This window comes from Neoarius graeffei, chromosome 1, assembly GCF_027579695.1.
Source record: "Neoarius graeffei isolate fNeoGra1 chromosome 1, fNeoGra1.pri, whole genome shotgun sequence".
Lineage (NCBI taxonomy): Eukaryota > Metazoa > Chordata > Actinopteri > Siluriformes > Ariidae > Neoarius > Neoarius graeffei.
The window spans coordinates 71,413,495-71,425,496 of NC_083569.1; the positions used below are offsets into that span (position 1 = coordinate 71,413,495).

The 12,002-nt window shown below is 40.7% G+C and overlaps 1 protein-coding gene across 1 annotated transcript in view; it reads right to left on the reverse strand.

The window, feature by feature from the left end:
- m1ap (meiosis 1 associated protein) overlaps positions 1 to 7,820 on the reverse strand; it is a 66,003-nt gene extending 58,183 nt beyond the window's left edge. Inside the window, exons 1-2 of the mRNA XM_060919557.1 lie at positions 7,731 to 7,820; positions 1,187 to 1,445 (exon numbers count right to left, since the gene is read on the reverse strand). Of these exons, the coding sequence (XP_060775540.1) occupies positions 1,187 to 1,435 (249 nt within the window). The 5' untranslated portion in view covers positions 1,436 to 1,445; positions 7,731 to 7,820. The remainder of the gene's footprint in view (positions 1 to 1,186; positions 1,446 to 7,730) is intronic.
- Positions 7,821 to 12,002: the final 4,182 nt, after the last annotated feature.

The following is a 12,002-nucleotide window of genomic DNA, read 5'->3' on the forward strand; positions in this document are numbered from 1 at the left end:
TCAACTGAATTTCCACTCAACAAATTTCTAGAGCATACAATATATCACATTTTTATAAATACAATAGTGTTCCCTGTTTGCAGACATTACGGTTGACTGCCAATCATTGGTATTGAATGTAACTCCTCAAAAGTATTATATTATATTGCCTGGCAAAATGTTCTACCTGTTAACGGATTCTAATAAAATAAAATAAAAAATTATTTCATGCCAAAGAGAGTCTGACATTATCTTAATGTCCCAATATATAAATACTTCAGCATAATGCTTCAGAAGAGACATTGAATAAAATGACATTTATAATTGTATTTAAAACAGTGGAATGATCAATTTTTTGCCACAATCCCAACAGCACTAATCATAATATTCTGTTTTTGATCATACTACATGTACATTTGCACTTGCAACACTGAAAAGACTTTGAATTGAAGAAGTACAGCCAGTGTTTGATATTTCAGTGAATAAAAATCAGACATGTAAAAAGAAACTGAATAAGTTTAACTCGCATTTCATGGCACTAATCGGCAAGTTCAACTCCAAGCACAGGTCAACCATCACCGCTTCAGCACGTGTCACGTTCCGTGTCTTTTCATCCACAGATTTCGTAAAAAACTGCTGGATACCCCCAGATTTACTTTCCGCCTGACTCGCCATTTCAGCATACTCCATAGGTTTTTTTTTTTGTAGTTGACATGCCGCGTGCAGTCATCGCGACCACCATGAGTGATGTTAATGTCAGTTCTACACAGTTTGCAGTGCGTGTATCCATTGCCCTTTTGACTGGGTGTAATGCACGGCCATTCTACCGTATCGAAAATAGCGCGAACAAATGTGCGGAATCTGCGCATGTCACACACAGCATGTGTGGTTGTCGTAAAAATAAATAGCCTAGCCGTGAATTGCGCATGGATTGAAAAAGTCGCTTGGATATTTAAAAACAACTCACTGGAATTTTTTAAGACTTTATAATAATTCCGTACAGAATAACACTGTTTGCTGTAACATCGTATTTACGTAACTTTTCCGTACAAAATACGGCCAATCCGTTCTAGTAGGCATCTCTGGGTTTGTAACTTTTGACACGTATGTAAATAAGATGAAATTACAAATGTCATTACCAAGGATACATCTCCCACTCACCAGCTCATCTCATCATCAACCAAAACACACACAACCTTTCTCTCACCACAAACGGCAGCAGACACTCCTGCTGCAGGTTTACTGCATAGAGGCTGAGGAGAGGTACTCGACTGGGTCCCTCCAGACTGCTTGCCAGAGAGAGGAAGTTCTCAAGGGCCTCACACACGACAGAACGTGTCTCTGACCACCAAGGTGGCGACGTGTCAACTATCAGCACGCGGGATGGCTGACTGGAGAAGGATGATGCACGGCGCACCTGGCTGGCTGAAGCACCTGACCGGTTCCTGCCACTCATGCTTCTGAATCTGCAGGAAAGCAGAGATTACAGATGCCGATATTAGAAATTAATCGGCTATTTGAATAAAAATGAGGCAGCAACTAAACCAGAGAAACTATTCATTCTTAACACATGACTGGCTGTAATCAAGCTAATGGACAATTACCAGAAGTAGACTGGACCAAAAGCATTTTTTCCTAAGACTTTTTTTCCCGTGTCTATTTTAACACAATGCTGTTATTGTTGCTCACATCAAACACGCGGGATACTGGAAGAGATTGGTTAAATACGGCTATGATTCTCTGAAATCTCTGGGCTCATCAGTTATGTTCTACTTCACAAGAAAGCCCTTTCACCAAGCTGATGTTCTGGATCCTTCTGTGCCTCAGGCGTCCACCCCCTGTTTCAACACAACACGCACAACAAAAGACAGATTGTCTCATCTTAAATAGTCCAGTGCTTTAAACTAAAGGGCAGCACAGGCCCAATGTCATTAAATGAGCAAGCAGCCTGATCAAAACAAGAGGAGATGATGGAGACATTTTAATAGGCATAAAATCTGCTCCAAAAAAACCGTGCTTTCGACTTATGATTTCAAAAGGTCTTCAGAAAGCAGTGAAAGACTATTATTGACAAGAACTTTCTGGTGCTCACTTCAGTAGTTGGCATTAATTGTCAGAATTAATACTTCATGATTCTGAATTAAAAAAAAAAGCATAAAACTAATCATTACATTTTAGCATCTGTAAGACATCTACACTGTATGAGAATTTTAAATAGTGTGACGTGCATTTTACTTACGGCTCAGCTGTGACCTTTTAATATTTCATACGTTAGCAGGAATCACATTATTAAAGGGCGCACGATTTACAAGACAGGAAACAAGCTCAAACAACAGGCAGGAGGGTCCACATAACATGGAGTAGTTTCACTTTGTCATTCCTAAAGACTGAAACTGTGCTGCAATACACCATATTATGGAGTCAGCATGAAAGAAGCTTGACCACAAAATATTGTAAAAACAACTATACTCACTATTTTATTGGCAAACTCACACTTAAAGCACAAGCACGTACTTTGTGGTGAACCAAAAACTAAGGCCGACAGAAACCTGCAGGGGTAACAAAACCCACCTTCAGCTGGTTGGTGAACATTTTAATAACAAAAACACAATATTAAACATGGGTACAGCGGTGCTTGAAAGTTTGTGAACCCTTTAGAATTTTCTATATTTCTGCATAAATATGACCTAAAACATCATCAGATTTTCACACAAGTCCTAAAAGCAAATAAAGAGAACCCGGTTAAACAAATGAGACCAAAAATATTATACTTGGTCATTTATTTATTGAGGAAAATGATCCAATATTACATATCTGTGAGTGGCAAAAGTATGTGAACCTTTGCTTTCAGTATCTGGTGTGACCCCCTTGTGCAGCAATAACTGCAACTAAACGTTTGCGGTAACTGTTGATCAGTCCTGCACACCGGCTTGGAGGAATTTTAGCCCATTCCTCCATACAGAACAGCTTCAACTCTGGGATGTTGGTGGGTTTCCTCACATAAACTGCTCGTTTCAGGTCCTTCCACAACATTTTGATTGGATTAAGGTCAGGACTTTGACTTGGCCATTCCAAAACATTAACTTTATTCTTCTTTAACCATTCTTTGGTAGAATGACTTGTGTGCTTAGGGTCATTGTCTTGCTGCATGACCCACCTTCTCTTGAGATTCAGTTCATGGACAGATGTCCTGACATTTTCCTTTAGAATTCGCTGGTATAATTCAGAATTCATTGTTCCATCAATGATGGCAAGCCGCCCTGGCCCAGATGCAGCAAAACAGGCCCAAACCATGATACTACCACCACCATGTTTCACAGATGGGATCAGGTTCTTATGCTGGAATGCAGTGCTTTCCTTTCTCCAAACATAACGCTTCTCATTTAAACCAAAAAGTTCTATTTTGGTCTCATCCGTCCACAAAATATTTTTCCAATAGCCTTCTGGCTTGTCCACATGATCTTTAGCAAACTGCAGATGAGCAGCAATGTTCTTTTTGGAGAGCAGTGGCTTTCTCCTTGCAACCCTGCCATGCACACCATTGTTGTTCAGTGTTCTCCTGATGGTGGACTCATGAACATTAACATTAGCCAATGTGAGAGAGGCCTTCAGTTGCTTAGAAGTTACCCTGGGGTCCTTTGTGACCTCACCTGACTATTACACGCCTTGTTCTTGGAGTGATCTTTGTTGGTCGACCACTCCTGGTGAGGATCACAATGGTCTTGAATTTCCTCCATTTGTACACAATCTGTCTGACTGTGGATTGGTGGAGTCCAAACTCTTTAGAGATGGTTCTGTAACCTTTTCCAGCCTGATGTGCATCAACAGCGCTTTTTCTGAGGTCCTCAGAAATCTCCTTTGTTCGTGCCATGATACACTTCCACAAACATGTGTTGTGAAGATCAGACTTTGATAGATCCCTGTTCTTTAAATAAAACAGGGTGCCCACTCACACCTGATCGTCATCCCGTTGATTGAAAACACCTGACTCTAATTTCACCTTCAAATTAACTGCTAATCCTAGACGTTCACATACTTTTGCCACTCACAGATATATAATATTGGATCATTTTCCTCAATAAATAAATGACCAAGTATAATATTTTTGTCTCATTTGTTTAACTGGGTTCTCTTTATCTACTTTTAGGACTTGTGTGAAAATCTGATGATGTTTTAGGTCATATTTATGCAGAAATATAGAAACTTCTAAAGGGTTCACAAACTTTCAAGCACCACTGAAAATGTATATGGTAGTGCATTTAGGCTATTAAAGTGTTTTTAAATGTATGTATGTTGCTCTATTTATTTTAATCTAACATCAACCTGATGTGTCTGGTATTTCGGTAACTGAAATGTTTGTTTGTGAGAGAAATATAAGGGTTGTTTTACAATCAGGGTACAAAGTTTGTGTCACAGGGGTCCAAAATTCAAATTGATTCAAACTGGTTCTTGTACCAGTTTTTAAGTGAAGGACAAGTTAAAGAACAGATTTCAGGTAATTTTTTGACGTGTGTGTATGGTAGTTTTGTGTAATCTGCTATAAGGTGGGAGAAACAAATGAAGTGATTCTCGGAGAGGACTTTTTTTTTTTTGACAATTCAGAATCCACTACTTCCATAGTGCTTTTAAAGTGCTGATGACACGAACATGACTCTATGCAATTTCTTAAATAAACTATACAACATGGCAAACATGTTAGATTTCTGTTATAATTACGTGAAAAGAAGCTGTTGTTACGCGAATATCCAACTTTTAATTGCACAGCGCAAGAAAACTGGGTCCGTGGCTCGCGGCCATGCTGTGACGTCAGCGGAAGAACACGCTGCGGTTCACTGGCTGTTCTACTCAATAGAAATGGCGCATGAAAACGCCGGTGAACTTTCTAGTGCTAGCTCTTCAACAACCAAATACTGGTACTTTAAGCAGTGATCATGATGGCACGATTTTATCTGATTTTAAATAAATGAGATTGATAATAATGTGAATGTTCACAACTAGTACATACAAACTCTGCAGCTTCTGATTCAGCAGCTGCGTCATACTCCGCAAAAACATCAGCAAGAACCTACAATATAAATGGAAATGCAATACACTAAGCTCAAATGACTTTTGGAAAGTATAATTTCTAAATTTTTTCTACATATTCTTGAAGTCGGTCATCGGGGTACTTGCTACCATTCCCTAACAACGCATGACAAAGGGTACGAGTACTTGCTAAAGCCTCCGGTGGAAGATCCTCGATGTGCTGATAAGACATACAGTTCTATATAACACACAAGTGTCACGATGATCACAAAACAGATGCAAATTGTTAAAATACCTCATTTTTAAGCAATCATGTATTGATCTCTTCCGAATAGAATCTATGATAGTCTACCCTCTTTACCCTTTGCCTCTCGTTGCTAGGCGGCAGTTACATGAAAGCCGCAAGCTTTCACAAGCAAATACATGACTGATATCACGCCGACTTTATGATTACATTTATGATTATCATGAATGTGTACTCTATGATGTGTACTCTATGAGTGCTCTGGAGCGAGTCACTTCCAAGATGGCTGCGCAGACTGCATGTTTACTATTTTTAGCATCATGTCGGAGCACTCTATAGCTCTACGTACCTTTATCTTATGTCGTTTCTCAACACGTTCTGACAGGAGGACCATCTTTGGAGGAGTCGCCTTGTCCCAGGCGACTGCTGGATCCGGCATAGCTACTAGTAGACCCCCTCCGGAATACTGTAGGCACTGCTGATGGTAGTAACACACGTTTGTGCTGAACTGAACACCCAAGAGATTCTTTTAAGCTGGGAAGGGTGTCAAAACAATCCAAATCGAAGTGTTCAGCGCACAGGACGGATGTTGGTGAGGGCTCCCACTTGTCACGAGTGCGCCTGACTTGCTTCACCCACTTCGCATGCAGCTCGGGATCTCTGGGAAACTTGAATGAACTTACCCCATCCTTGTGGGTTTTGGAGCAAAAGCCGGCAACACAACACGAAGGCATAATAACTATAATATATATATATATATATATATATATATATATATATATAATAATGTCTAATAAAAATACTAATAATGATAAACTGAACACCTGCTGCATCAACAACAAACTGGTAAGTTAGGAGGAAGGTTCTTTCGCTGACGTCATATAGCTCCTCCTCCTCTTTCGTCTCCTGGGTGCTGCAGCCCCGTCAAATTTGCCCAAATAGCCGCGTTTTTTATCATAACTTGTAAAATAGGTGCCTTCGTGAATTAATACATGGATCATCGGGAATTACTTTTTATGTTATAAAACATCGCCAAAGATGTCAAAAACGTGTCATCAGCACTTTAAATATAAGGCTGTAAGCTTTGTGTTAGTTGTCTCTAATATTTATGTCCCAATATCTTGACCACATTTTAGGATGAAAATAATCATTTTAGATATGTTATTTTATATTGAAAAATTAGCTGTCTCGGAGAGGACTTTTTTGGACACAATTACATACTAATTTGATCAAAATAGTCTGAAAACTTACTGGCATTCAACATTAAAACTTAACTATGTTTCCAGTGATATGGAACCAAATATGTGTTTTATGGTATAAAGAATGATTTAAGTGCATCCCTTTTGGTCAAAAAAGCACTTTTTCTAAATGACACGAGTAATTTTGCTAAATATGACATATACTGCCATACATTCACCAAAAATAACGTTATCACCACATTTTTTTTTGCATGGTAAATAGAGCTATCACAGGGCTACAATAAACAACCGAGTTTATTTAGTCAAGCCTTTTGATATTGAAGACAATAAGTGTTAAATGTGATTTTTAGCTTGCGGACCCTGATTGTAAAACAACCCTTAAACAAGTTGCTGCCTCATTACACACCTGAGCAAAGAGCTCAGAGCCTCTGAGGTGTCAGACCAGTTAGCAGTCACTAGCTGGCAGAAAAGTTAATTTAGATAACGGGGTTTATTCACACACAAATTTAAATAAATAAATAAATACACTACCGTGCAAAAGTTTGGGGTCACTTTGAAATGTCCTTATTTTTGAAAGAAAAGCACTGTTCTTTTCAATGAAGATCACTTTAAACTAATCAGAAATCCACTCTATACATTGCTAATGTGCTAAATGACTATTCTAGCTGCAAATGTCTGGTTTTTGGTGCAAATATCTCCATAGGTGTATAGAGGCCCATTTCCAGCAACTCTCACTCCAGTGTTCTAATGGTACAATGTGTTTGCTCATTGCCTCAGAAGGCTAATGGATGATTAGAAAACCCTTGTACAATCATGTTAGCACAGCTGAAAACAGTTGAGCTCTTTAGAGAAGCTATAAAACTGACCTTCCTTTGAGCAGATTGAGTTTCTGGAGCATCACATTTGTGGGGTCGATTAAATGCTCAAAATGGCCAGAAAAATGGCTTGACTATATTTTCTATTCATTTTACAACTTATGGTGGGAAATAAAAGTGTGACTTTTCATGGAAAACACAAAATTGTCTGGGTGACCCCAAACTTTTGAACGGTAGTGTAAATAAATAAATAAATACACGTCTTTGTTTAAAAAAAAAAACATGCTAACTCTTGTAGTTAGCTAGCTATCTTGGTTAGCTCGCGTTACCAACCTCCCTTCTTTCAGCTAGCTTGAGAGACTAAATGCTAACGCTGTGTACTAAAGAGACTGAATTAAGATGTTAAACTGTAATACAAACACAATCCTCTAGTAACAGTTTTTAGATATTTCACTACATCGCTATTACCTCCAGTTAAACCAGGTTTGCCACTTGTTAAACCGCCTCCCTCGCTGCTGGTCTGGAATGTCGATATTTGTCAGACGCTTTCTACCAGATTGATCTGCACGCGACACCGCGATGGTCCGATACTCGATACTTTCGATATCGATAGAAGATTTATTTTTCACCTATAGGGAGGGAAAGTAATCTCATCGCCCCCTACTGGATGCATTCCAACCTCTATGGCAAAATGAATGGGAATATCTTTACAAAAAAGTATCACGAACACAATTTTTGTTGAGTTAGGTCTGACAGCTGTTTTTAACTAATTTTTGGGTGCGGAATCCAAAACTGATCTCAGTTTTTCTCTATCACGTCAAGTTTTTGAACTATAGGATCCCCGTTTTCTTAAAAAATATGAAAAATACTGTACTTAATACATCCACCATTGGATGTATTCTTTGGCATAAAATACAATATATTTTATGACAACATGACTAGACAGGGGCGGCATGGTGGTGTAGTGGTTAGCGCTGTCGCCTCACAGCAAGAAGGTCTTGGGTTCGAGCCCCGGGGCCGGCGAGGGCCTTTCTGTGTGGAGTTTGCATGTTCTCCCCGTGTCTGCGTGGGTTTCCTCCAGGTGCTCCGGTTTCCCCCACAGTCCAAAGACATGCAGGTTAGGTTAACTGGTGACTCTAAATTGACCGTAGGTGTGAATGTGAGTGTGAATGGTTGTCTGTGTCTATGTGTCAGACCTGTGATGACCTGGTGACTTGTCCAGGGTGTACCCCGCCTTTCGCCCGTAGTCAGCTGGGATAGGCTCCAGCTTGCCTGCGACCCTGTAGAAGGATAAAGCGGCTAGAGATAATGAGATGATTAGACAGAGAAATCTTTTAGCTTCAAAATGATATATCAAACATAATTTTTTGACAGCGACAAGTATATTAATTTTGCGACCAAAGTCACCTACCCTTTTAATTTCCACGCGGTAGTGAATCGTGATGTCATCGGCAGGTTCCCCTTCTTGTGTACCATGTCACGTGTGACGTGGCACAGATTATCAGCAATGGCGGATAGAATGCGATTTCCACTTGTCGATTGCTGTGCCGATATTCACCATCGACCGTCTCCTTTGGGCAACACTTGCTATTTTCCTTCGCTTCTTTTCTGAAGCTGACAATCGCGTTCTATCCGCCATTGCTGATAATCTGTGCCACGTCACACGTGACATGGTACACAAGAAGGGGAACCTGCTGATGACATCACGTTTCACTACCACGTGGAAATTAAAAGGGTAGGTGACTTTGGTCGCAAAATTAATATACTTGTCGTTGTCAAAAAATTATGTTTGATATATCATTTTGAAGCTAAAAGATTTCTCTGTCTAGTCATGTTGTCATAAAATATATTGTATTTTATGCCAAAAAAATACATCCAATGGTGGAATGGCACTTTAAAGCCTCGGTCACAACCGGCCGTACGTGCTTCTACGGCCGGTCTACGTGCAAAAAATGCAAGAAACGCACGGAGGGCGCGCGTGTGACATGCTGATTTTCGAGCCGTAGACTGGCTGCAGACCAGCCGCAGAGGTTAGGTCACAACCGGATGTACGATTTTTTTGGCCGTGCGATTTTTGGCGTTTCCCAAATCGCTGCGTTTTTTTTGTTCGTGGAGAAAGATGCACGTTGGCCGTAAGTTTGTCTTGCAACCTGAAAAAGACGTAAGTGCCCGTAGAGTTTGTTTGACATGACAAAGGACCTCTGCGGCCGGTCTGCGACCAGTCTATGGCTCGAAAATCAGCACGTCACACGCGCGCCCTCCGTGCGTTTCTGGTGTTTTTTGCACGTAGACCGGCCGTAGGAGCACGTACGGCTGGTTGTGACTGAGGCTTGTCATGTCAAACAAACTCTACGGACGCTTACATTTTTTTCAGGTTGCAAGACAAACTTACGGCCAACGTGCGTCTTTCTCCATTAACAAAAAAAAAAACGCAGCGATTTGGGAAACACCAAAAATCACATGGCCAAAAAATCGTATGTCCGGTTGTGACCTAGGCTTAACAGATATGTGCTTGTTTTATAAAAATTTACAAATATTGACATACAATGAAATATGAAAGAAACAGGCATGACTGCAATGCTTAACACTATTATGTTTTTACAAAGGATATGGCTACTGTAATTATAATTGTGTGCAAGAAGAAACCTTTATTCGTCACATGCACACTTCAAGCACAGTGAAATTCATCCTCTGCATTTAACCCATCTGAAGCAGTGAACACACACAGCAGTGGGCAGCCACACCAGAGCACCCAGGGAGCAGTCCGGGGTCAGGTATCTTGCTCAAGGGCACCTCAGCCCAAGGCCACCCCACGTCAATCTAACCGCATGTCTTTGGATTGTGGGGAGGAAGGAGGAAACCCACACAGACACGGGGAGAACATGCAAACTCCACACAGAAAGGCCCTCGCCAGCCGCTGGGTTAGAACCTGGAACCTTCTTGTTGTGAGGCAACTGTGCTAACCACCGTGCCACCTGTGCAAGTAGTTAAGGTAAAAATTTACATTTATAGCTCTTTCTGGAGTGTTCAACTTGAAGACTATCGCGTTTGATGCTCCAACAATAGTCAGCCATCATATGTACATCCCATCTACCCTGATAACATTCTTCCATAACCTTCAAATAGTCTTACTACAGTGGAATTTTGCTTATCTGGAGGGTAAACTGTGGAGAAAAAACTTGATGTGCTAGAAAAAAACTGACTGCAATTTTGGAATCAGCATGCCAATTTTAGTTTTAATCAGCATAAAAATCTAACTCAACAGAATTTTTTTTTCAAATTGTTCCCCAGTGTTACATTTCAGGTTACACTTCAAAGTTAAGACAATGGCTTCCATATGTTGTGCATGTCAGGCAGCTCTATCGATCCTGGTGATCATACTTTATTTTTTCCACCAATTTGAATTGTTTTGAATATTTTTTTAATAAGCTGATCAAAGACTACACGGACCCGACGTCGCGTATGTCACCGCAAGTCTAGCGCCTTTCCAAATCTATAGCAGGTAGCGGTCGGCGAGTAGCCTACATCAACATGCTGATTTGTATAACGTGTTTGGTGGAGTATTTCTGTACCAATAAGAAATGCATCCCTTGTGGGGATAACCATTACAGATCAGATAGCTAAGCCTACTGCTGATGTAATATGAGCGACTCTGACTAGACAGTTTGGTTGTAGTCCGTTTCTGACAGGTTAGGCGCAATTTTGATCTTTTAAAAGACAGTGAAATTTCACCTGATACTTTCACAGTTAGTAGATAATCCCAACATATACAACATATTTTTTGGGGGGTGTACAAGTTCCACGTCATAACTTCGTGGGATTTTTTAAAAAATCGGGTCTATGGGATTTTCAATAGTATGGCTCTCGGCAGGGCGGCACGGTGGTGTAGTGGTTAGCGCTGTCGCCTCACAGCAAGAAGGTCCAGGTTCAAGCCCTGTGGCCAGCGAGGGCCTTTCTGTGTAGAGTTTGCATGTTCTCCCCGTGTCTGTGTGGGTTTCCTCCGGGTGCTCCGGTTTCCCCCACAGTCCAAAGACATGCAGGTTAGGTTAACTGGTGACTCTAAATTGACCGTAGGTGTGAACGTGAGTGTGAATGGTTGTCCAGGGTGTACCCCGCCTTTCGCCCATAGTCAGCTGGGATAGGCTCCAGCTTGCCTGCGACCCTGTAGAACAGGATAAAGCGGCTAGAGATAATGAGATGAGAAATGGCACATTTACCCTTTCTATACACACACAAAAAACATTTTCAACCATCTATATTGGTCCTACTTTCAACTAGAGCTCATAACTCGGGATTTCCAACCTTTGACTAAGAACACCAAGGAAAAATGCCCCTCAACTTAGAATTCCCACTCAGAAAGTCAGGCGTGTTAGCTAAGCCTGATAAGTTTAGTTTTTGTGCCCTAACAAATGCTCAAATGGACATGCTGGCAGTAGCACCAAGAAAGACGGAACGCATTATATTAGGGATAACACTAAGAGACAAGAAAAGCAACACAGAGATAAGGCACAAAACAGGAGTGGTGGACATTATCAGTGTCATCAGAAAATCATGACATTGCTGGGCAGGACATGTTGCCAGATAACAGGTGGACTGCTAAAGTGACAGAATGGACACCAAGGAGGTGGACAAGACCAAGAGGGAGACCAAAAACGAGATTTTTATTTTTTATTGTCTACAATTGTGAACAATAGCAAGATAGAATACAATTCCACTTGGCCAATCATCTGGTTCACTGTA